A 26,122-nucleotide genomic window follows, 5' to 3' on the forward strand; every position below is an offset into this window, starting at 1 on the left:
TGAAAACACAGCTGTGACTGGCCTGTTTCCACACTTTGACGAGTGGAAGGAGATGTCGACTCCATTGTTTGTTGGAGTGAACACCAAAGTACTTCAAATCTTCATATCATGGCGAGCATATTGTCCGTAATGACAGACGAAGAAGCTCGTAGAACTTAAAAAAATATTTTATTGCGATAAACACAAAGCAGACCGGGCACCATGACCCGGAGAGTGAACCCAGCCTATCTCATACAGCAGAGGAGCTGACCATGACACACTCCGGTTACAGTTAGAGTGACCCACAAATACCACAAGAAATAACCATATAACCCAAACTAAAATGTAACCATAAATTAACTGGAATTTCCCACCGTGATCCCACAAAAGCATTTTAGTACAAAAACACTAAACACTGCTAGTTATAAGAAATGCTGTCATCCATGCCACCCCCACCTCCTTCCACCCCTGAGCGTCACAATATTATTATAGTTGTTATCAGACATTACTTGATAGTTGATTTTACAATTTTCCATTACAAGTTTCCAGCTGTCACATTAACTCTTTTAAATTTATATGAAACTGAAAAGTTCCAGATTTGCAGCAATGACATGAACTGTTACACTTACTGTGAGAGATTATTGGTAAGTTTCATTATCAGGCATAAACAACCAGTAATGGACAAAAAAGACTGAAGTCACTTTATCCTGTTACTGTTGAAATTCTGTGTGACTGTCACCAATAGATATTCATATCTGGAGATTGCCAAGCAACTTGAAGTGAACTGGAAGCCAGTGACTTGATATTCTTCGTCCTCTCTAATCATGTCCCCAGATAGCAAAATTAAAAATGAGCACTTTTTTAATCAGACCTTTCCTCCACAAAAATATTTATTTCTAATGCAGAAAACTTAATTTTATAATTTGTCCCTATTAGTAAGTTCTGGCTTGAGAGAGAGTTTGATGATTCTTGAGTTGGGGGAACTGAAATAAGCAATGCTGCAGATCGTAACATTGAGTTGGCCTCCCCTTTCAGTGTGGCAAGGGTGATATCTCTCCCTCTCCCTCGTTAGAGAGGGAGATGACCTGTTGAGATGTCAAAGTGTTGAAGTGGACAGTAAGTTTTGATAGGCTCCAGATCATGGTCTCTGGGAGCTTGCCATTGCATCGTGGGTGGTTTGAGTGGGGTGGGGGGCTGATGCTTTTGCTGCAGTGGGGGGGTGGGGAGGATTTCAGGTTGTATATTGTATAAAGTACATTCTCTGATATTAAATTGCCATTCAACCTTTGAAATATAGTCATGTTCTTTATGGGATTCTTCCAATGTTCTTGGCCACTCTCAAATCTGTCAGCAAACGGGCAAAATTATTATCCTTCCAAATACAAAACCAATTAACATTATGACAAATCTAAATGCAGCAAAACACAGTGCCTGATTTTCTACAAGTTTTTGTCTTTCAACTAATTCACGTGAATATTTTGTCAAACACTGCTGCTTTCTGCTCTGTGTTGAGTTAAATGTGGGACACCTCCAGCATGGTCACTGCCATCTGTCCCCAATGCAAGATTGCATTACACAGACCTGCATTGGGATATTGGCATTTCTGTCTGATTGATATTCGACAACTGAACTGCATGGTATCTAGTTTGGATGAGCTGTTCTTTGAAGAATAGGTATGGCAGTAAATGTAACATGGATTACAATTATGTTCAAAGGATTTTCTGATAAATTATAAAATTAAATTTTTGGAAATGTGTCTGCTTCATTTTGTCAATCATTGTACAATATCAAGTCCTATATCACACTGTACTATTTCTGGATTGAATTAAATTTTTGTATGTAATTGGACAATGCAGTTGGAAAAAATGTTCAATTAATGATCCACTTCCAGCCACAATACCTCTTTTCTTCTGTTTATTCATATAATTCCAGACATGTGCTCCATATGTATCTGAGAAGGCCCGTTCTATATGCTCTTTTTCCCAGTGAACATAGTACCTCCCCCATGCTGGATATGGGACTGGATAGAAACGATTTGTGATCCATAGAGAGATGCCATTGCATTCCTTGCCAATGAAGGTGGCTAGTTTACTAGTATTGCACCATCTCTTCAGCACACGCGTAATCAGTCCAGGACCCTGTTGACCCCAAACAGCTCCATTGTAATGGGCCACAAACTCTTCCATGCAATTCCATAAAAAAGTATGATGCTTACGATGGAAACCGATTGCCCCATTACTAACTGTTCCTGTGCTGTCTGGACATGTAAAATTAGCAAACGGCATAGACCTCAGTGATATAATGTCAGTATCCAGGTAGATTCCCCCATATTTCCAGAGCAGTGCCAATCTGCAGCCATCAGCAAGCACATGCGTCCAATACTTCTCCTTTTCTGGTTTTACCTGTGGTATAATGGATAAAGAAATTTTAGATTTATTATGTTAAACAGTATTCTTTCAAAAACACCTCTTGTCCAGACTCTGTGTGTCTTAATGAAGCTAAAGACAGTTCAGTCAGAGAGCCCAGTGTGCAGTGGCTGCCAGCATCACACAAAAACACTACAACCAGTATTCTGAGGAGTACATGAAATGTTCACTCCACACAATCCCACACTGCAGAAAAGGAATGTTCCATCCAAACTCCCATGTAAAAATCCTCCAGACCTGTCCCTCAATCCAGATTAATTCGGTGGTTCCACTCCTTGGGAAAGGAATTTAACCTGTAACCTGAGAAAGAAAGCTGTAGGTTTATAGAGGTGGAAGCAAGTCATTCAGTACATCTCACCCACCAGCTCACTGCACTCATTTGTACTAATCCCATTTGGAGTCATACAGTCCAGAGTTACGCAGTTTTACAACACGTAAACAGGTCCTTTAGCCCATATCTGCCTAACTCACCTTATCTCATTTGCATGCATTTAGCCCATATCCCTCTACCAGGGGTTCCCCAACCTTTTTATGTCATGGACCTTTTCATGGATCCCTTATTGGTAACCCCTGCCTTTCCTGTCCAAGTTGCCTGCTGTAGCCTTCTCTATCTTGACAATTCAAGAGCTTGTCTAGACATTTCTTAATATTATAAGAGTACTCGTCTCCATTACTTTCCTATTCCAGATTGCAACCACACTCTAAACTTAAACTTATGCATTTCCTTTGGCTAATACCAATTTATTTTATGTATTTTTTTACTATCTTCCCTCTCTATCTCCCTTATTATTTTGGATATCTTTATCACATCACATTTCAGCCTCAGATTTTGAACTGTCTGCAGTACACACCTCTCTCCTGGGCATGACGATAAACTACATTTGGCTGTGGAGCATTTGCTTTGTGTAATGAGGTTACCATTAACCACTGCTACCTCCAGGTCACCCTTAGGCAAGGTGTAGCACCTGTTATCCTTCCTGCTTGGGTTACAGTGAAGCCACGGAATGCAGGTGGTGGATGAAGCAGGAGGCAAGTTGTGAGTATCACAATCAATAGTTCCTGCTTCTCAGACACTGAGCAGTAGGTCCTTTTAATAGGGCAACCTTCAGGGTTGCCCATCTTGTAAAGACACTGCATTGGAAGCAAGCAAGGGGAAGCTACTTCTTGTATTTTATCCCTAGTACAACCATAGTTAATACATACACAAACGTAAAAGACAACAGCGTAAATGGAAGCCCACTTCCAAATAGTGTGGACACCTCGCTCCATACGGGATATCACGTAAACAGACAGGTAAGCCTGGATCGTCATAACGCTACTGTCTGCAAGAACAAGAGACAGCGAATTGCCACTTGGAATGTTCGAACCCTGCACCAAGCTGGTAAGCTAGAAAACGTAAAATTAGAAGTGAAGAGGCTAGAAGTCAGCATCCTAGGCCTAAATGAAATAAGATGGAAAGGCACTGGAGTATTCCAATCAGACGACTACAAGATGATATACTCTGGTGGAGATGAACATGAAAAGGGTGTTGCAATCATCTTAGACAAAGAAACATCCAAGAGCCTGCTAGGATACTGGCCTGTCTCAGACAGAATGATGCTAATCAAACTAAAAGGACAACAAAACAACATCTCTATCATCCAAGTATATACACCCACAATGGCAAGCTCAGAGGAAGAAATTGATGCCTTCTCCCACTCCCTAGACAGAGCACGAGAAGAATGCAAATCACAAGAAGCCATCATAGTCATGGGCGACTTCAATGCAAAAGTTGGTGAGGGAGGAGAAGACCATATTGTTGGAGACCAGGGATTGGGAGAAAGAAATAAAAGAGGAGAAAGCTTATATCCTGGTGTAAAACAAACAATCTGATAATCACCAGCACTTGCTTTAAACAACATCCAAGAAGGAAATGGACATGGAGAAGCCCAGATGGGAACAACAAAAATCAAATCGACTACATAACAATTGTTACGTACCCCGTAACTGGGTTGCCAAACCAGCAGAAATGGATCACTCAGTTGGAGTCTGGATTACTAGAACTAAGAAAGTTTTATTAAAGAAACAAGCAACACAGTAATCGAAAGGATAATAAATGCAACAGTTCAGCAATGATAAACACACATGTGCACAGAATTAAGATAACAGCATCAATCAAGCTCTATCGTTGTCTAGGGGTAAATGACCAATTTCAAAGTGACACAAAGTTCAGTCCAATTTAGTTCAGTTCGCAGTAATCATTGCCATGGCGATGGACAACGTGGGGGGAGGGAGAGAGAGAACGAGAACGACTGATCATTCAGAACGGCTTCCACTCACAGACCGGCGATATTGCTCACAAGCAGCTTTCAGGCGGGTCCTTTGTGATGTCACCTGAGGTCACCGACTGTGACCCCTCCTCCAAATGCGGTCGATCCTCTGCAGTGAACCCGGCACCCAAGCGAGGGCGGACACACACTGGGTTCCTGCTGATCGTACCTTTCCACCCTGTGCGTTTAAGGTCCGGTACTTCCCACCGACTCGTGAGAGGCGCACCGCTTCCAGGGTCTCGTTACCTCGAGTGTCGTGTGTGTCCTGCCTTAGCGAACCTGTCCCTTTTTATCCCCCTGCTGGGGTGTCACCTGTCCATCATTTCAAACAGTTCAGGGTTCAAAGGGGGAGCCGCTCTAGACAGCTCTCTTTCTCCCGTCCCTTCATTACACATCTCCAGATGCTGTTTCATTGTGTTCCTTATCTCTCCCTCCCCTGAGGACAGGTGGCAGACCAACGGCTGATGCCACTGATGCTAGCCCAGGCCAGCAAGCATCTTAATTTATGTGTATTCGCGTCACACTTCCCCTCTTTAAGGATTTTTACCGGGGTAAAAATTACAAACATGAGTACATTATTTGATACACACAAATATACATCTTTATCAGCTATCTGGCTAATACAGCAAATTTGCAGTTGTCAACACCTGACAGACAGTCAGTAATCACATTTTCCGTCCCTTTTATATGTGTTATTAATAATCCCTTAGACCAGGCTCCAACTCAGCAAACTTCATAGTGGCAAAAAACACTGATGAATTGCGATCAATTGCCTAATAGCACTGACAAATCTAAAAAAAACATTGGAACTGTTTGATCCCAGAGATCCTGCATGTACTTAGGAAAATTATTAGATCCAATTTGATCACTATTAGATCACTATTCCATCTAATTTGGGTTCTGACAAGTCTAATCCTAACAAGTCCTCCAAATCTCTCATGTGTCAAAAAAGTGGGTACAATCATATGTAGAGCTAGAGAAAGAGGCCAATTATGTGACAGCCCATCATCTATAAAAGAAAAAGCAACAGAATAAAACTTACTTTGACTCTGAGGTAATTCCAGAGAGTGAAAACCCTTTCAAATAAGACTTTTACATTGGCTTTGGCCATGTTTGGCTTCATCGGGAAAGCTTCGACCCACTTGGTGAAAGACTCTACCAAGCCAAGACACCTGCATCCTCGGTGAGTAGCAATGGTCTAATGTAATATATTTGCAGGTTAGTCCAAGGTCCCTCGACTGTTATGGTAGGTCAGAGGTCTCCTTTTTTACATTTCTATCAGGATTGTATTGTGCACAAATCAAGCAATTCTTGAGATCGTGCTCCATGCTGTAGCACATCCTAGGCCACCAACACATCTCCTTTATCTTTTCCAGGGTGTTATTGGCTTCCTGGTTCTCAAATTGATCATGGTACTAATGGATCATTTGATTTCTTCCTCCTTTTGGCATCACAAACTTCTCTTCATATAGGATGACTCATCCTTAACATGTACATCCTTGTGCTCCTTATACATTTCTGACCCTGCTCCTTCTATTAATATTTTTAATTTTTTTAAATCTTTCTTCTGCTCCTCAGTTAAAATTGTTCAACAAGGCAAAAATCAGTGAATAGATAGAGTATTAGGAAGTGTTTAAAAACTTGCAGAGAACAACTAAAAAAATCATTAGAAGGGAAAAGATGAAATATGAAAGGAAGCTAACAAATAATATCAAAGTGGACAGTATAAGTTTTTTCAAGAATGTTAAGAATAAAAGAGAAATGAGAGTGGATAGAGGACTACTGGAGAATGAGGCAGGAGAAGTAATAACAAGGGACGAGGAAATGGCTGATGAACTAAATGAGTGACATGGGAGCATTACCAGGATTCCGGGCGGCACCTAATTAATTAGCATGTTTATTTGGGCTTTTTTCTTAAAGATGTAGTGTGTGCATCCTGGCTACCACTGGACCCCTGCGTGCTTCGTGGCAATATATCGGTCGGTGGCCTGGAGGGTGGGGGCCACTGCACCAGCCGACCTGCGACGACTCAGTCTAACATACTATCATCAGTGTGCCAGATCCCTGTCTTCCAGATTCCCGTAAGTGATTCTACACTGTACATACATTATTTCTACTTTATATGGGCTATGTATTTTTACGTGTCATTTGGTATGATTTGGCAGCTTCATAGCTTAAAGGTTACTGGAGAGCACTTGCGCCGTGTTTTTGCCGACAGCAGTTGCGTGAGATTTTCTGCCGACGGCGCTTGCTTGAGATTTTTGCTACGGAGAACAGTTCAGTAATGATTGTGGAAAAGTATTTCTACTTTATTTAGGCTGTATATTTATCATATCATTCCTGCTTTTACTATATGTTACTGTTATTTTAGGTTTTATGTGTTATTTGGCATGATTTGGTAGGTTATTTTTGGGTCTGCGAACGCTCACAAAATTTTCCCATATAAATAAGTGGTAATTGCTTCTTCGCTTTACGACATTTCGGCTTACGAACCGTTTCATAGGAACACTCTACCTTCGGATGGCGGGGGAAAATTGTAACCCTTACGTTCCCGAAGTCATCCTTGTGAATCTCCTCCTAAACGTCTCCAATGCCAGCACAACTTTCCTTCGATGAGGAGCCCAAAACTATTCACAATACTCAAGGTGAGGACTTGCCAGTGCCTTATAAATCCTCAGCATCAAATCTCTGCTCTGAGATGCACTGAGGTAAAGTGTAGAATGAAAAATGAAAATACCAAAAACAAAAGAGCGTAGAAATGGCATTGGATGACCAGGATGCGTCTGGCCAATTAAGTTACTAAAAATAAATACATTGAAACCTCCCAATTTAAGTAGGTCTTCAGGAAAGGTGGAAAAGAACGAGGAAGGCAGTAATTGGTAAAGGATTCACCAGAGATCACCGGAGATGAATAATTCTTAATATATATCTACACCAATTGAATTTTAGTTTAATTGTTAAGTTCTATGGTAAACATAAAGCCCGAAGTAAATTAACAACAGTTTTCAAAAGAGTCAACAAAAAGACATGTGTTCTTTATCAATGCACATGAGACTTTCAGGCCTCTGTATTTCTGACTAGGTGATGTCGAGAACATTGCATTTCTCATAATTTTCACAGACACACTGCAATAATGGTGCTATTGTGAAAAAGTAATTTGAGTCAAAGAATTAATTTACTAAATGAAATGATATCTTGCCATTGGTTACCTTTTGATACCAGCCCTTCAATGGAGTCCCTTCGAACAGTTCAATGACATTCAAGGGTAGAATGGTGACATTCCTCACTGAGGAGAGCAAAGGGATCCCTTTGTACTCAGGCTGTGGATACTGGTTCAAGTTGCCACTGAATCCCTTCATGAAGTAATAGGTTGGTTTGTCTGGGTTTCTTAGAGCAGCAGATTCCACTGAACACACCACTAATGGTGTTGGCTCTACGTTGTCAGTCGACTCCACAAACATAATCTCGGGTTTCTTGTCTGGGGATGCAGGTTCAGAAACTTTTGTACCAGAATTGTTTTTCATCTGGATTATTCTGAAGAAGTAGCTTTGAATGAAATAATATCTGTCCATATCCCAATATCTGTACAGTACACATACAACTGTCAATATTAAGACAAGAAGATACCCCTTCTGCATGGAGATCATGGTGTGGAGTTGAGATGTTCTTTCAAAGAGACCTGTGAATAAAAGATACAAATTATTTTGAAGCATTGCCCATATTATTTAAAATGTTCACTGCCAGCAGCAAGAAGGCTGGCTGTCGATTCCCAAGAACTGACATGGAAGCATTTGCTGTAGATGATGAAACAGCTTGTATTTGATACGTCCAGACTGGTTGGAGCAATTGAATTGATTTAATAAGCAAGAATCTTTTTTTGATGTTCAAAACAAACAAACAAACAGAAAGACAATGATCCTGTAATTGTCATAGTCTGGTCCGTGAAGTCCGTATTCCGGTTCACAGTCCGGTCCATCAACCCTTGCTCCAAGTTTTCTTACCTACCCTGTTTCTGTCCTTGTTGAGCTCTAATTGAGGCAGCTGATGCTCGTTGGGGCTGGCTGCATAAATACCTTCAGAGACCAGGGCGTGGTTGCTGGATTGTTCTTGTCCTTACTCCTTGTATCCCTTCCCCTGCCTTCTGTTTCCTCGCATGAAGCCCTGCCTTGTCTTGTCGGTAACTCTCACCTCACCTGAAGTTCTCGTCTTGCCTTGCTTTGCCAGTAGCCTTGCCTTGTCTTGCTGTCTGGTCCTGGAGCCACCCGGTACCTAGTTCCTTTCCTGTCCCTTGCCTCCGCCTAGGTAAGCAAGGACCTCTTGTCGTTACCTGGGGTTGGTTCTGTCCCTTCCTGTCCTTTGCCTCCGCCCAGGTAAGCCAGGCTGTCTTGCCATTAACTGGGGTTGGTTCTGTACCTTCCTGTCCTTTGCCTCCGCCCAGGTAAGCAAGGACCTCTTGCCGTTACCTGGGGTTGGTTCTGTCCCTTCCTGTCCTTTGCCTCCGCCCAGGTAAGCCAGGCCGTCTTGCCATTACCTGGGGTTGGTTCTGTCACTTCCTGTCCCTTGCCTCTGTCGGGTGGTGATCCGCGCCCTGCCAGGGAGGAACCTGCCCAGCCTTGCCTCAAGTCTCCAGCCTCCAGCCTCCAGCCCCGCCTCAAGTCTCAAATCTCAGGCCTCTAGAATCCAGCCTCGCCTCGCCTCACGCCTCCAGCCTCCAGCCTCGCCTCGCCTCAAGTCTCCAGCCTCCTGCCAAGCCTCACCTCTAGTCTCAAGTCTCCATCCTCCAGCCTCCAGCCTCGCCTCTAGTCTCAAGTCTCCAGCCTCCTGCCAAGCCTCGCCTCCAGTCTGAAATCTCCAGCCTCCTGCCAAACCTCGCCTCATCTCTGGCCTAGCTTCAAGCCTGTAGATTTCTGCCTCGTCCTTGCCTAGTTCAGGGGTCCGAGCCAGAGGCAAGACCCAGGTACTGTGTCCTTGTCCAATCTCTGGCTCGGAGTCCATGCCCAGGCTCCTAGCCCTCTTGTTCTGTCCTGTTCCAGGTTCCTGGTTTTCCTGTCCATGTCCTTGCCATCGCCCTATATCCTAGTCCTGTCCCTAGTACTTCAGTGTCTGTGTCTTGCACTTGGGTCTGTTCCCATTGCCCCTATGACAGAATGATCCAGCCAACCATGGACCCAGTGACACAGACACTGTTGTTTTCCTCTTGCCACCCGGGATTCCTTTCTGTTACATACACTCCCACACGCCCGGGTCGTCCATAGTCCGGAAACGCTTTTTGGTCGCCTGGAGGCTCCCGTTGGCGGTGGGGGTTGGGGGAATGGAGCAGGTGTACTGTCATAGTCCGGTCCGTTAAGTCCGTATTCCGGTTCACAGTCCGGTCCATCGACCGTTGCTCCAGGTTTTCCTATCTGCCCAGTTTCTCACCGTGTTGAGCTAATTGAGTCAGCTGATGCTCGTTGGGGCTGGCTCCAGAGACCAGGGCGTAGTGGCTGGATTGTTCTTGTCCTTACTCCTTGTATCCCTTCCCCTGCCTTCTGTTTCCTCGCCTGAAGCCCTGTCTTGTCTTGCCGGTAACTCTCGCCTCGCCTGAAGTTCTGTCTCGCCTTGCTTTCAATGAAACCCTGCCTTGTCTTGCCGGTAACGCTCGCCTCACCTGAAGTTCTCGTCTTGCCTTGTTTTGCCAGTAGCCTTGCCTTGTCTTGCTGTCTGGTCCTGGAGCCACCCTGTACCTCGCTCCCTTCCTGTCTCTTGCCTCTGCCCAGGTAAGCCAGGCCGTCTTGCCATTACCTGGGGTTGGTTCTGTCCCTACCTGTCCCTTGCCTCTGTCAGGTGTTAATCCGTGCCCTGCCCAGGTGGTCTGCACCCTGCCCAGGAGGAGCCTGACAAGCCTCGCCTCAAGTCTCCAGCCTCCAGCCTCGCCATAAGTCTCCAGCCTCCAGCCTCGCCTCGCCTCACCTCAAGCCTCCAGTCTCTAGCCTCCAGCCTCGCCTCGCCTCATCTCAAGCCTCAAGCCTTCAGACTCGCCTTGCCTCAAGACTGCAGCCTCCAGCCTTGCCTCGCCTCAAGGCTCCAGCCGCCAGTCTCCAGCCTCCAGCCTCACCTCGCCTCAAGTCTCCAGCCTCCAGCCTTGCCACAAGTCTCCAGCCTCCAGCTTCCAGCCTCGCCTACCTCAAGCCTCCAGCCTCACCTCGCCTCAAGTCTCCAGCCTCCAGCCTTGCCACAAGTCTCCAGCCTCCAGCTTCCAGCCTCGCCTACCTCAAGCCTCCAGCCTCACCTCCCCTCAAGTCTCCAGCCTCCAGCCTTGCCACAAGTCTCCAGCCTCCAGCTTCCAGCCTCGCCTACCTCAAGCCTCCAGTCTCCAGCCTCGCCTCAAGTCTCCAGCCTCCAGCCTCACTTCGCCTCACCTCAAGCCTCCAGCCTCCAGACTCACCTCACCTCAAGTCTGCAGCCTCCAGCCTTGCCTCGCCTCAAGGCTCCAGCCACCAGCCTCCAGCCTCGCCTCGCCTCACCTCAAGTCTCCAGCCTCCAGCCTCACCTCGCCTCACCTGGAGCCTCAAGTCTGCAACCTCCAGCCTTGCCTCACCTCGCCTCAAGATTCCAGCCTCCAGCCTCGTCCCAAGTCTCCTGCCTCCAGCCTCGCCTCACCTCATGTCTCCAGCCTCCAGCCTCCAGCCTCAACTCGCCTCGTCTCCAGCCTCCAGCCTCGCCTCGCCTCAAGTCTGCAGCCTCCAACCTCGCCTCACCTCATGTCTCCAGCCTCCAGCCTCCAGCCTCAACTCGCCTCAAGTCTCCAGCCTTCAGCCTCGCCTCAAGTCTGCAGCCTCCAGCCTCACCTCGCCTCAAGGCTGCAGCTTCCAGCCTCGCCTCGCCTCAAGGCTGCAGCTTCCAGCCTCACCTCGCCTCAAGTCTGCAGCCTCCAGCCTCACCTCGCCTCAAGGCTGCAGCTTCCAGCCTCGCCTCGCCTCGCCTCAGGTCTCCAGCCTCCGGCCTCGCCTCGCTTCAAGTCTCCAGCCTCCAGCCTCGCCTCGCCTCAAGCCTCAAGTCTCCAGCCTCCAGTCTCACCTCGCCTCGTCTCCAGCCTCCATCCTTGCCTCGCCTCAAGTCTCCAGCCACCAGCCTCACCTCGCCTCAAGGCTGCAGCTTCCAGCCTCGCCTCGCCTCGCCTCAGGTCTCCAGCCTCCGGCCTCGCCTCGCTTCAAGTCTCCAGCCTCCAGCCTCCAGCCACGCCTCGCCTCAAGTCTCCAGCCTCCAGCCACGCCTCGCCTCAAGTCTGCAGCTTCCAGCCTCGCCTCGCCTCGCCTCAGGTCTCCAGCCTCCAGCCTCGCCTCGCCTCAAGTCTCCAGCCTCCAGCCTCCAGCCTCGTCTCGCCTCGCCTCAAGTCTCCAGCCTCCAGCCTCGCCTCGCCTCACCTCAAGTCTCCAGCCTCCAGCCGCGCCTCACCTCAAGTCTCCAGCCTCCAGCCTCCAGCCTCAACTCGCATCAAGTCTCTAGCCTCCAACCTCGCCTCGCCTCAAGATTCCAGCCTCCAGCCTCGCCTCGCCTGAAGACTGCAGCCTCCAGCCTTGCCTCACCTCAAGTCTCCAGCCACCAGCCTCAACTCGCATCAAGTCTCCAGCTTCCAGCCTCGCCTTACCTCGCCTCAAGTCTCCATCCTCCAGCCTCGCCTTACCTCGCCTCAAGTCTCCAGCCTCCAGCCTCGCCTCACCTCGGCTCGCCTCAAGTCTCCAGCCTCCAGCCTCACCTCGCCTCACCTCAGGACTCCAGCCTCACCTCAAGTCTCCAGCCTCCAGTCTCGCCTCACCTCACCTTAAGCCTCCAACCTCCAGATTCGCCTCGCCTCAAGACTGCAGCCTCCAGACTTGCCTCACCTCGTCTCCAGCCACCAGCCTCTAGCCTTGAGCCTCACCTCACCTCAAGTCTCCAGCCTCCAGCCTCGCCTCGCCTCAAGTCTCCAGCCTCCAGCGTCGCCTCGCCTCAGCTCAAGCCTCCAGCTGCCAGCCTCGCATCAAGTCTCTAGCCACCAGCCTCCAGCCTTGCCTCGCCTCAGGTCTCCAGCCTCCAGCCTCGCCTCGCTTCAAGTCTCCAGCCTCACCTCGCCTCGTCTCCAGCCTCCATCCTCGCCTCGCTTCAAGTCACCAGCCTCCAGCCTCGCCTCGCCTCAAGTCTCCAGCCTCCAGCCTCCAGCCTCGTCTCGCCTCACCTCAAGTCTCCAGCTTCCAGCCTCGCCTCGCCACTCCTCAAGTCTCCAGCCTCCAGCCTCGCCTCGCCTCGCCTCAAGATTCCAGCCTCCAGCCTCACCTCGCCTCGCCTCAAGTTTCCAGCCTCCAGCCTCGCCTCGCCACTCCTCAAGTCTCCAGCCTCCAACCTCACCTCGCCTCAAGATTCCAGCCTCCAGCCTCACCTCAAGTCTCCAGCCTCCAGCCACACCTCGCCTCAAGTCTCCAGCCACCAGCCTCCAGCCTCCAGCCTCAACTCGCATCAAGTCTCCAGCCTCCAACCTCACCTCACCTCAAGACTGCAGCCTCCAGCCTTGCCTCACCTCAAGTCTCCAGCCACCAGCCTCAACTCGCATCAAGGCTGCAGCTTCCAGCCTCGCCTCGCCTCAGGTCTCCAGCCTCCAGCCTCGCCTCGCTTCAAGTCTCCAGCCTCCAGCCTCGCCTCGCCTCAAGCCTCAAGTCTCCAGCCTCCAGTCTCGCCTCGCCTCGTCTCCAGCCTCCATCCTTGCCTCGCCTCAAGTCTCCAGCCACCAGCCACACCTCGCCTCAAGTCTGCAGCTTCCAGCCTCGCCTCGCCTCGCCTCAGGTCTCCAGCCTCCAGCCTCGCCTCGCCTCAAGTCTCCAGCCTCCAGCATCCAGCCTCGTCTCGCCTCGCCTCAAGTCTCCAGCCTCCAGCCTCGCCTCGCCTCACCTCAAGTCTCCAGCCTCCAGCCACGCCTCACCTCGTCTCCAGCCACCAGCCTCCAGCCTCCAGCCTCAACTCGCATCAAGTCTCTAGCCTCCAACCTCGCCTCGCCTCAAGATTCCAGCCTCCAGCCTCGCCTCGCCTGAAGACTGCAGCCTCCAGCCTTGCCTCACCTCAAGTCTCCAGCCACCAGCCTCAACTCGCATCAAGTCTCCAGCTTCCAGCCTCGCCTCACCTCAAGTCTCCATCCTCCAGCCTCGCCTCGCCTCGTCTCCAGCCTCCAGCCTCGCCTCGCCTCGTCTCCAGCCTCCAGCCTCGCCTCACCTCAAGTCTCCAGCCTCCAGCCTCGCCTCACCTCCAGCCTCCAGCCTCACCTCGGCTCGCCTCAAGTCTCCAGCCTCCAGCCTCACCTCGCCTCACCTCAGGACTCCAGCCTCGCCTCAAGTCTCCAGCCTCCAGCCTCACCTTGCCTCACCTCAGGACTCCAGCCTCACCTCAAGTCTCCAGCCTCCAGTCTCGCCTCACCTCACCTTAAGCCTCCAACCTCCAGATTCGCCTCGCCTCAAGACTGCAGCCTCCAGACTTGCCTCGCCTCGTCTCCAGCCACCAGCCTCTAGCCTCGAGCCTCACCTCGCCTCAAGTCTCCAGCCTCCAGCCTCGCCTCGCCTCAAGTCTCCAGCCTCCAGCCTCGCCTCGCCTCGCCTCAAGTCCCCAGCCTCCAGCCTCGCCTCGCCTCACCTCAAGCCTCCAGCCTACAGACTCGACTTACCTGAAGCCTCCAGCCTCGAGACTCGCCTCGCCTCAAGACTGCAGCCTCCAGCCTTGCCTCGCCTCAAGTCTCCAGCCTCAACGCGCATCAAGTCTCCAACCTTCAGCCTCGCCTCAAGCCTGAAGCCTCCAGCTTCCAGCCTCCAGCCTCGCCTCACCTCAATCCTCCAGCCTCCAGACTCGCCTCGCCTCGTCTCCAGCCACCAGCCTCCAGCCTTGAGCCTCACCTCACCTCAAGTCACCAGCCTCCAGCCTCGCCTCGCCTCAAGTCTCCAGCCTCCAGCCTCCAGCCTCGTCTCGCCTCTCCTCAAGTCTCCAGCTTCCAGCCTCGCCTCGCCACTCCTCAAGTCTCCAGCCTCCAGCCTCGCCTTGCCTCGCCTCAAGATTCCAGCCTCCAGCCTCACCTCGCCTCACCTCAAGTCTCCAGCCTCCAGCCTCGCCTCGCCACTCCTCAAGTCTCCAGCCTCCAGCCTCACCTCGCCTCAAGATTCCAGCCTCCAGCCTCACCTCAAGTCTCCAGCCTCCAGCCACGCCTCGCCTCAAGTCTCCAGCCTCCAACCTCGCCTCACCTCAAGACTGCAGCCTCCAGCCTTGCCTCACCTCAAGTCTCCAGCCACCAGCCTCAACTCGCATCAATTCTCCAGCCTTCAGCGTCACCTCAAGCCTGAAGCCTCCAGCTTCCAGCCTCGCCTCGCCTCGCCTCGCCTCAAGTCTCCATCCTCCAGCCTCGCCTCGCCTCATCTCCAGCCTCCAGCCTCGCCTCGCCTCGTCTCCAGCCTCCAGCCTCGCCACAAGTCTCCAGCCTCCAGCGTCCAGACTCGCCTCGCTTCAGGACTGCAGCCTCCAGACTTGCCTCGCCTTGTCTCCAGCCACCAGCCTCCAGCCTCCAGCCTCACCTCGCCTCGCCTCAAGTCTCCATCCTCCAGCCTCGCCTCGCCTCGTCTCCAGCCTCCAGCCTCGCCTCACCTCAAGTCTCCAGCCTCCAGCCTCCAGCCTCCAGCCTCCAGACTCGCCTCGCCTCAAGACTGCAGCCTCCAGACTTGCCTCGCCTCGTCTCCAGCCACCAGCCTCCAGCCTCCAGCCTCGCCTCGCCTCGCCTCAAGTCTCCATCCTCCAGCCTCGCCTCGCCTCATCTCCAGCCTCGCCTCGCCTCGCCTCGCCTCAAGTCTCCAGCCTCCAGCCTCGCCTCGCCTCAAGTCTCCAGCCTCCAGTCTCACCTCGTCTCAGGTCTCCAGCCTCCAGCCTCGCCTCACCTCGCCTGAAGTCTCCAGCCTCCAGCCTTGCCTCAAGTCTACAGCCTCCAGCCTCACCTCGCCTCACCTCAAGCCTCCCGCCTCCAGACTCGCCTTGCCTCAAAACTGCAGCCTCCAGCCTCACCTCGCCTCAAGTCTCCAGCCTCCAGCCGCGCCTCGCCGCTCCTCAAGTCTCCAGCCTCCAGCCTCGCCTCGCCTCGTCTCAAGATTCCAGCCTCCAGCCTCGCCTCAAGTCTCCAGCCACCAGCCTCCAGCCTCCAGCCTCAACTCGCTTTAAGTCTCCAGCCTCCAGCCTCGCCTCGCCTCGCCTCGCCTCAAGAATCCAGCCTCCAGCCTCGCCTTAAGTCTCCAGCCTCCAGCCTTGCCTCACCTCAAGTCTCCAGCCTCCAGCCTCGCCTCAAGTCTCCAGTCTCCAGCCTCACCTCAAGACTGCAGCCTCCAGCCTTGCCTCACCTCATCTCCAGCCACCAGCTTCCAGCCTCGCCTCGCCTCGCCTCAAGCCTCCAGCCTCCAGCCTCGCCTCAAGTCTCCAGCCTCCAGCCTCGCCTCTAGTCTTAAGTCTCCAGCCTCCTGCCAAGCCTCGCCTCGTCACTTGCCTAGCTTCAAGCCTGTAGATTTCGGCCCGTCCTGCCTGTCTGCCAAGCCTCATCCTTGCCTAGTTCTAGGGTCCGAGCCGGAGGCAAGACCCAGATACTGGGTCCTTGTCCAGTCTCTGGCTCTGAGTCCAAACCCGGGCTCCGAACTCTCTTGTTCAGTCCTGTTCCAGCTTCCTAGTTTTCCTGTCCATGTCCTTGCCATCGCCCTGTATCCTAGTCCTGTCCCTAGTGCCTCAGTGTCTGTGTCTTGCACTTGGGTCCGTTCCCAGCCACCGCTCTTATGACAGTAATGTGTTATAATCTTTTAATTGAGACCAATAGCAATTGAACAGTCACCTAGTCTTAAAACATCAAAGTTGCTGGTGAATGCAGCAGGCCAGGCAGCATCTCTAGGAGGAGGTACAGTCGGCATTTCAGGCCGAGACCCTTCGTCAGGACTAACTGAAGGAAGAGTGTGTAAGGGATTTGAAAGTGAGAGGGGGAGGGGTGATCCAAAATGATAGGAGAAGACAGGAGGGGGAGGGATAGAGCCAAAAGCTGGACAGGTGATTGGCAAAAGGGATAAGAGGGGATCATGGGACAGGAGGCCCAGGGAGCCAGAGGATGGGCAAGGGGTGTAGTCAGAGGGACAGAGGGAGAAAAAAGAGAGTGAGAGAAAGAATGTGCGTATATAAATAACAGATGGGGTACAAGGGGGAGGTGGGGCATTAGCAGAAGTTAAAGAAGTCAATGTTCATGCCATCAGGTTGGAGGCTACCCAGACGGAATATAAGGTGTTGTTCCTCCAACCTGAGTATGGCTTCATCTTTACAGTAGAGGAGGCCGTGGATAGACATGTCAGAATGGGAATGGGATGTGGAATTAAAATGTGTGGCCACTGGGAGATCCTGCTTTCTCTGGCGGACAGAGCGTAGGTGTTCAGCAAAATGATCTCCCAGTCTGCGTTGGGTCTCGCCAATATATAAAAGGCCACGTCAGGAGCACCGGACGCAGTATATCACCCCAGCTGACTCACAGGTGAAGTGTTGCCTCACCTGGAAGGACTGTCTGGGGACTGACTGGTGGCTGACATTTGTTACCAGCGCCCAGTCCTGATCTTTCCAACTCAGCTGAGTAATATAAAACCTTTAGATTAGTTATGAAGTAAATTATCTCTGAAATAAACTTGGCTCACAATGTTCTAATCTTATTCAGCTGTATGAAGTCACATGAGTGTTTTAAACTGTTGTTTAACATATAATATTGTTTTAGTATTTCTGATCCACGCACCGGTCGTGCATGCAGTCTGTTACAGCCATTCCGATCAGTATTCTTACTTTTTCCTTCTTACTTTTCAACTTACTTTATTTTTTGTATTTTTTTCACGGTAACACGTCAAAGCTGTACCCTCTCTAACATGCTGGTAGAGAGGGTTTTATTTGGGTTTTTACCGCTGGAAATAGTTACATTCCGACACGTCTCATTAGCGGGGCAGAAGCATGGTTGCATTGTTTATTCCAGGGACCAGCTGCTTGTGCTTATGTCGGCCGGTTTAGCGAGCAGAGCAGCGGACACCCCTGCTGAAATCTGGAGGAAAACACACAGAGGATGCAGAGGGAGATCACAAAGGCGAGGAAAGAGGACCGGGTCGAGACAATAGAGACTTATGGAGAAGAGGAGTTCGGTGGGTAATAAAATGGACGAGCTCACGGTGCTAGCCAGGCGTCAGAGAACATTTCGGGAGTGCAGTATGATGTGTTTCACTGGAACGGGGCTGCACGAGGACATACCCGATCAAAACTTTTCCATGGATGGCTTCCAGACTGTTCGGGCTGACCAGAAGTGCACTGAAAGCGGTAAGCGTAAGGGAGTTGGGTGCTTACAGTTACAACAACAGATGGTGCAATCTGGGTCATATTACGATCGAGGAACGCGTTTGTAGACTGGATATTGAACTTTTTACTGTTGGTCTTTGGCTATATTCCACCAGGATACAACACTGGGCAGCACGGGAGGTCGTTCCTGCCTGTGGCCATCGAACTTGCAGCTCCTTCCAAGGGGGGTCAGACACCCTGCTCCAATAAACTGGTCCTGGACTTATTTTCCATCTGGCATAGTTTTCATTTTGTTCTTTGATTGAATGTTGTTTTTGTATTGCTATATTTATGCTCTATTCTTGGTTGGTGCGGCAGTAACGAAACCCAATTTCCCTCGGGATCAATAAAGTATATCTATCTATCTGTCTATCTATCTATCTATCTATTTCCTTCACACTTTTAATGGTAAACACACTTGAAGAAACAAATCTAAAACTATGTCCATTTTGCATTCACCCTCTAGATGTAGACATCAAAATATTATGACAAATAAAACACATTTACCCAAGGTAATATGAAAACCATATTACGATGACAAGGGATAGATTTTAATAATTATTGTTACTCACCTGTAGTAATATGGCTGAATCTGTAATGTTGCTCTGTGAGTCTATTCTTTGTGTCTCGTTTTATGTTCTAAAGGAGGATTATCAATTTATTGTTCTGAACGTTGAACTTATTACAACATACTTCGGTGTCATACCACCAGGAAATACTACGTAGTGATTTGAAGTCATATAAAGTAATAATCAGAAAAAGTTAATGATTGGATGAAAACTCAGCATTGGAAATAATTATCAGATCAGGAAATAATCTTTCCAGACAATATAACTGCAAAAGAATTGGCAATATGAAAACAAAATATACTGAGGAAAGATTAGTGACTTGCAACATCAAATCTAGTTTTCACTCCGAGGAAGTTATCTGATTGATGATAATTTTTAGTATTTTCAGTTTTAAGTTTAATTTTCTGACATCTGCTATTTAATAGGTGGAGATATCAAAATTTTAAAATGGGCTTAGAGGTGGGGAGCAAAGACTAGGGACAGTAAGACACAAAAGGATGTGATCCTATGGAACCTGGATTGATTCAATGTTAAAAAGGAGAGATCACAGTGAAAGGACTTGGTAATTAGAATTGAAGAAAGAAAATGAAAATCAAAACCTGCAGATGCTGTCAAACTGAAATAAAAGTAGAAAATGCTGGAACAACTCAACAAGTGAGGGACCATTGATTGAAAGAGAAAGACTCAAAACCACTCGTGATTCAGACAACACTGGTGTTGTTGGCAAATTTGGAAATGTTGTTGAACGTGTAGTGTGTGTAAAGAGAAGAGCAGGGTCTAAGCATGAAGTGCACTTGTGTTGATGATCAGTGAGGAGGAACTATTGTCAATGATCTGTACTGATGGAGATCTTCTGATGAATGTGGTGGATTCTGAGTGTTGTCAATGATTAGCAGCCTGACGTTCTGTTACCTAGACGTACAGTGGAGAATCAGTGAAACAACATCTGGTGTTGACCTGTTATGCTGATCGGCAAATGAAGAGGATCCAGCACAATAACCAACTTCTTGAAGAACTTGTTATGGTGGATGTAAGTGCTGATAGATGGCCGTTTCTCAGGCAGGTCACCATACCCTTCTTGAGCACAGTACAATTGGAGCCACTTTGAAGCATGTGGGGAGTTCAGACCACAGATGCGAAGTGTGCGATGCCCTTGAAAACACCAGCCATTGGTCTGTACAGATCTTCAGCACTCAACATTCTCTGAGCTGGAAGCTTCTGACGACTGAGGCAGCTCACCAATCCACCTCACAACCCGGCTGTGTTTTCAGCCACTTAAGGCAAAACCTCCATCATCTACTCCATTACTTTCTTAAATTTAGCTTCAGTAACAAAGAATAAAGCTTCACACACTAAATTCTGGAGGAACTCAGCAGGCCAGGCCAGGAAGTTTATTGATTCTATAGACAGCGCGCAATCTTCATCAGTATAGATCATTGATCATTGATCATGTATGATACATCCTACACACGAAGAATGATGATGAAACATAGAAACAAAGAAAATAGGTGCAGGAGTAGGCCATTCGGCCCTTCGAGCCTACACCGCCATTCAATGTGATCATGGCTGATCATCCAACTCAGAACCCTGTACCAGCCTTCCCTCCATACTCCCTGATCCCTTTAGCCACAAGGGTCATATCAAACTCCCTCTTAAATATAGCCAATGAACTGGCCTCAACTGTTTCCTGTGATAGAGAATTCCACAGATTCACCACTCTCTGTGTGAAGAAGTTTTTCCTAATCTCGGTCCTAAAAGGCTTCCCCTTTATCCTCAAACTGTGACCCCTCATTCTGGACTTCCCCAACATCGGGAGTAATCTTCCTGCATCTAGCCTGTCCAATCCCTTTAGGATCTCATACGTTTCAATAAGATCCCCACTCAATCTTCTAAATTCCAACGAATATAAGCCTAGTCGATCCAGTCTTTCATCATATGAAAGTCCTGCCATCCCAGAAATCAATCTGGTGAACCTCCTTTGTAATGCCTCTATGGCAAGGATGTCTCTCCTCAGATTAGGGGACCAAAACTGCACACAATACTCCAGGTGTGGTCTCACCAAGGCCTTGTACAACTGTAGTAGTACCTCCCTGCTCCTTTACTCGAATCCTCTTGCTTTGAATGCCAGCATACCATTTGCCTTTTTCACCACCTGCTGTATCTGCATGCCCACTTTCAATGACTGGTGTATAATGACACCCAAGTCTCATTGCACCTCCCCTTTTCCGAATCGGCCACCATTCAAATAATAATCTATTTTCCTGTTTTTGCCACCAAAGTGGATAACCTCACATTTATCAACATTAAATTGTATCTGCCATGAATTTGCCCACTCACCTAACCTATTCAAGTCACCCTGCATCCTCTTAGCATCCTCCTCACAGCTAACACTGCCGCCCAGCTTCGTGTCATCTGCAAACTTGGAGATGCTGCATTTAATTCCCTCATCTAGGTCATTAATATATATTGTAAACAACTGGGGTCCCAGCACTGAGCTTTGCAGTACCCCACTAGTCACTGCCTGCCATTCTGAAAAGGTCCCGTTTATTCCCACTCTTTGCTTCCTGTCTGCCAACCAATTCTCTATCCACATCAATACCTTACCCCCAATACCGTGTGCTTTAAGTTTGCACACTAATCTCCTGTGTGGGACCTTGTCAAAAGCCTTTTGAAAATCCAAATATACCACATCCACTGGTTCTCCCCTATCCACTCTACTAGTTACATCCTCAAAAAATTCTATGAGATTGGTCAGACATGATTTTCCTTTCACAAATCCATGCTGACTTTGTCCGATGATTTCACCGCTTTCCAAATGTACTGTTATCACATGTTTGATAACTGACTCTAGCATTTTCCCCACCACCGATGTTAGGCTAACCAGTCTATAATTCCCTGGTTTCTCTCTCCCTCCTTTTCTAAAAAGTGGGGTTACATTAGCCACCCTCCAATCCTCAGGAACTAGTCCAGAATCTAAAGAGTTTTGAAAAATTATCACTAATGCATCCAATATTTCTTGGGCTACTTCCTTAAGCACTCTGGGATGTAGACTATCTGGCCCTGGGGATTTATCTGCCTTTAATCCCTTCAATTTACCTAACACCACTTCCCTACTAACATGTATTTCCCTCAGTTCCTCCATCTCATTGGACCCTCTGTCCCCTAATATTTTCGGAAGATTATTTATGTCCTCCTTAGTGAAGACAGAACCAAAGTAATTATTCAATTGGTCTGCCATGTCCTTGCTCCCCATAATCAATTCACCTGTTTCTGTCTGTAGGGGACCTACATTTGTCTTAACCAATCTTTTTCTTTTCACATATCTATAAAAGCTTTTACAGTCAGTTTTTATGTTTCCTGCCAATTTTCTCTCAAAATCTTTTTTTTCCCTTTCCTAATTAAGCCCTTTGTCCTCCTCTGCTGAACTCTGAATTTCTCCCAGTCCTCAGGTGAGCCACTTTTTCTGGCTAATTTGTATGCTTCTTCTTTGGAATTGATACTATCCCTAATTTCCCAAGTCAGCCACGGGTGCACTACCTTCCTTGATTTATTCTTTTGCCAAACTGGGATGAACAATTGTTGTAGTTCATCCATGCGATCTTTAAATGCTTGCCATTGCAAATCCACCGTCAACCCTTTAAGTGTCATTTGCCAGTCTATCTTAGCTAATTCACATCTCATACCTTCAAAGTTACCCTTCTTTGAGTACAGAACCTTTGTTTCTGAATTAACTATGTCACTCTCCATCTTAATGAAGAATTCCACCATATTATGGTCATTATTACCCAAGGGGCCTCTTACGACAAGATTGCTAATTAACTCTTCCTCATTGCTCAATACCCAGTCTAGAATAGACTGCTCTCTAGTTGGTTCTTCGACATGTTGGTCCAAAAAACCATCCCACATACCATAGAAACCATAGAAACCATAGAAACTACAGCATAGAAGCAGGCCCTTTGGCCCTCCTTGGCTGTGCCGACCCATTTTCTGCCTCGTCCCACTGACCTGCACATGGACCATATCCTTCCTTACACTTTCCATTCATGTATCTGTCCAATTTATTCTTAAATGTTAAAAAAGAACCCGCATTTACCACCTCGTCTGGCAGCTCATTCCATACTCCCACCACTCTCTGTGTGAAGAGGCCCCCCCAATGTTCCCTTTAAACTTTTCCCCCCTCACCCTTAACCTATGTCCTCTGTTTTTTTCTCCCCTTGCCTCAGTGGAAAAAGCCTGCTTGCATTCACTCTATCTATACCCATCATAATTTTATATACCTCTATCAAATCTCCCCTCATTCTTCTACGCTCCAGGGAATTAAGTCCTAACCTATTCAACCTTTCTCTGTAACTGAGTTTCTCAAGTCCCGGCAACATCCTTGTAAACCTTCTCTGCACTCTTTCAACCTTATTTATATCCTTCCTGTAATTTGGTGACCAAAACTGAACACAATACTCCAGATTTGGCCTCACCAATGCCTTATACAACCTCATCATAACATTCCAGCTCTTATACTCAATACTTCGATTAATAAAGGCCAATGTACCAAAAGCTCTCTTTACGACCTTATCTACCTGTGACGACACTTTTAGGGAATTTTGTATCTGTATTCCCAGATCCCTCTGTTCCACTGCACTCCTCAGTGCCTTACCATTAACCCTGTATGTTCTACGTTGGTTTGTCCTTCCAACGTGCAATACCTCACACTTGTCAGTATTAAACTCCATCTGTCATTTTTCAGCCCATTTTTCCAGCTGGTCCAAGTCCCCCTGCAGGCTCTGAAAACCTTCCTCACTGTCTACTACACCTCCAATCTTTGTATCATCAGCAAATTTGCTGATCCAATTTACCACATTATCATCCAGATCATTGATATAGATGACAAATAACAATGGACCCAGCACTGATCCCTATGGCACACCACTAGTCACAGGCCTCCACTCGGAGAAGTAATTCTCTACTACCACTCTTTGGCTTCTTCCATTGAGCCAATGTCTAATCCAATTTACCACCTCTCCATGTATACCTAGCGACTGAATTTTCCTAACTAACCTCCCATGCGGGACCTTGTCAAAGGCCTTACTGAAGTCCATGTAGACAATATCCACTGCTTTCCCTTCATCCACTTTCCTGGTAACCTCCTCAAAAAACTCCAACAGATTGGTCAAACATGACCTACGATGCACAAAGCCACGTTGACTCTCCCTAATAAGCCCCCGTCTATCCAAATGCTTGTAGATTCTGTCTCTTAGTACTCCCTCCAATAATTTACCTACTACTGACGTTAAACTCACCGGCCTATAATTTCCTGGATTACTTTTCGATCCTTTTTTAAACAACGGAACAACATGAGCCACTCTCCAATCCTCCGGCACTTCACCCGTAGACAGCGACATTTTAAATATTTCTGCCAGGGCCCCCTCAATTTCAACACTAGTCTCCTTCAAGGTCCGAGGGAACAGTCTGTCAGGTCCCGGGGATTTACCCACTTTAATTTTCCTCAAGACAGCAAGCACCTCCTCCTTTTCAATCTGGACAGTTTCCATGGTCTCACTACTTGATTCCCTCAATTCCATAGATTTCATGCCAGCTTCCTTAGTAAATATAGACGCAAAAAACCTATTTAAGAAATCCTACATTCCAAGAAATCCTCTTCCTCAGCACCCTTGCCAATTTGGTTCACCCAATCTATTTGTAGATTGAAGTCACACATTATAACTGCTGTTCCTTTATTGCTCGCATTTCTAATTTCCTGTTTAATACCATCCCCAACCTCACTACTACTGTTAGGTGGCCTGTACACAACTCCCACCAGTGTTTTCTGCCCCTTAGTGTTATGCAGCTCTATCCATATCGATTCCACATCCTCCCAGCTAATGTCCTTCCTTTCTATTGCGTTAATCTTCTCTCTAACCAGCAATGCTACCCCACCTCCTTTTCTTTCATGTCTATCCCTCCTGAATATTGAATATCCCTGAATGTTGAGCTCCCATCCTTGGTCACCCTGGAGCCAAGTCTCTGTGATCCCAACTATATCATATTCATTAATAACAATCTGCACTTTTAATTCATCCACCTTGTTACGAATGCTCCTTGCATTGACACACAAAGCCTTCAGGCGCTCTTTTACAACTCTCTTAGCCCTTATACAATTATGTTGAAAAGTGGCCCTTTTTGATTTTTGCCCTGGATTTGTCGGCCTGCCACTTTTACTTTTCACCTTACTACTTTTTGCTTCTACCCTCATTTTACACCCCTCTGTCTCTCTGCACTTGTTCTCATCCCCCTGTTGTGAGATAACCTCCTCTCTCCTAGTATCTTTAATTTGATTCCCACCTCCCAACCATTCTAGTTTAAAGTCACCTCAGTAGCCCTCGCAAATCTCCCCGCCAGGATATTGGTCCCCCTAGGATTCAAGTGTAACCCGTCCTTTTTGTACAGATCACGCCTGCGCCAAAAGAGGTCCCAATGATCCAAAAACTTGAATCCCTGCCCCCTGCTCCAATCCCTCAGCCATGCATTTATCCTCCACCTCATTGCATTCCTACTCTCACTGTCGCGTGGCACAGGCAGTAATCCCGAGATTACTACCTTTGCAGTCCTTTTTCTCAACTCCCTTCCTAACTCCCTATATTCTCCTTTCAGAATCTCTTCCCTTTACCTGTATGTACCACGACCTCTGGCTGCTCACCCTCCCACTTCAGGATATCTTGGACGTGATATCAGAAATATCCCGGACCCTGGCACCAGGGAGGCAAACTACCATCCGGGTTTCTTGACTGCATCCACAGAATCACCCATCTGACCTCCTTACTACCGAGTCCCCTATTACAACTGCCCTCCTCTTCCTTTCCCTACCCTTCTGAGCTATGGGGCCTGACTCAGTGCCAGAGACACGGCCACTGTCGCTTCCCCCGGGTAAGCTGTCCCCCCACCCCCCAGCAGTACTCAAACAGAAGTACCTATTGTCAAGAGGCACAGCCACTGGGGTACTCTCTATTACCTGACTCTTCCCCTTCCCCCTCCTAACCGTGACCCACTTGTCTGCCTCCTGTGGCCCCGGTGTGACCACCTGCCTGTAACTCCTCTCTATCAACTGCTCACTCTCCTTGACCAGACGAAGGTCATCGAGCTGCAGCTCCAGTTCCCCAACGCGTTTCTTTAGGAGCCGCATCTCGGCGCACCTGGCACAGATGTGGACGGCCGGGAGGCTTGGAGACTCCAGGGCCTCCCACATCCAGCACCGAGAACAACAAACTGCCCTCACACTCATACTGCCCCTCTCCTCAAATAACAACAAAAAATGAATACTAACCCTTCCTTGCCTCGCCCGTTTCCGCCTAAGCCCGTTGAGCCGAGACTCTTAAGCCTTCACTCTGCTCCCGGCTCACTCCGCCGCCCGCAAACTACGCTGCCCGCTGTATGAGGCTGTGTTCTTTTTAAATCTTCCGCGCTTCACTGCCCAACATCACAC

General features: G+C 48.5%; 2 protein-coding genes across 2 annotated transcripts in view; one reads left to right on the forward strand and one right to left on the reverse strand.

The window, feature by feature from the left end:
* Nucleotides 1–26,122, forward strand: part of LOC140197050 (alpha-1,4-N-acetylglucosaminyltransferase-like) — an 89,575-nt gene that overhangs the window by 37,352 nt on the left and 26,101 nt on the right. The gene's annotated exons all lie outside the window — the stretch shown is intronic.
* Nucleotides 1,779–25,822, reverse strand: LOC140196942 (alpha-1,4-N-acetylglucosaminyltransferase-like). The gene is made up of 3 exons (XM_072256887.1): nucleotides 25,753–25,822; nucleotides 7,924–8,192; nucleotides 1,779–2,381 (listed from the first exon to the last, which is right to left on the reverse strand). The coding sequence occupies exons 1-3, from the start codon at nucleotides 25,820–25,822 to the stop codon at nucleotides 1,779–1,781; spliced, it is 942 nt and encodes a 313-aa protein (XP_072112988.1).

The sequence above is a fragment of the Mobula birostris genome, chromosome 4 (genome assembly GCF_030028105.1).
Source record: "Mobula birostris isolate sMobBir1 chromosome 4, sMobBir1.hap1, whole genome shotgun sequence".
In the NCBI taxonomy this organism is placed as follows: Eukaryota; Metazoa; Chordata; class Chondrichthyes; order Myliobatiformes; family Myliobatidae; genus Mobula; species Mobula birostris.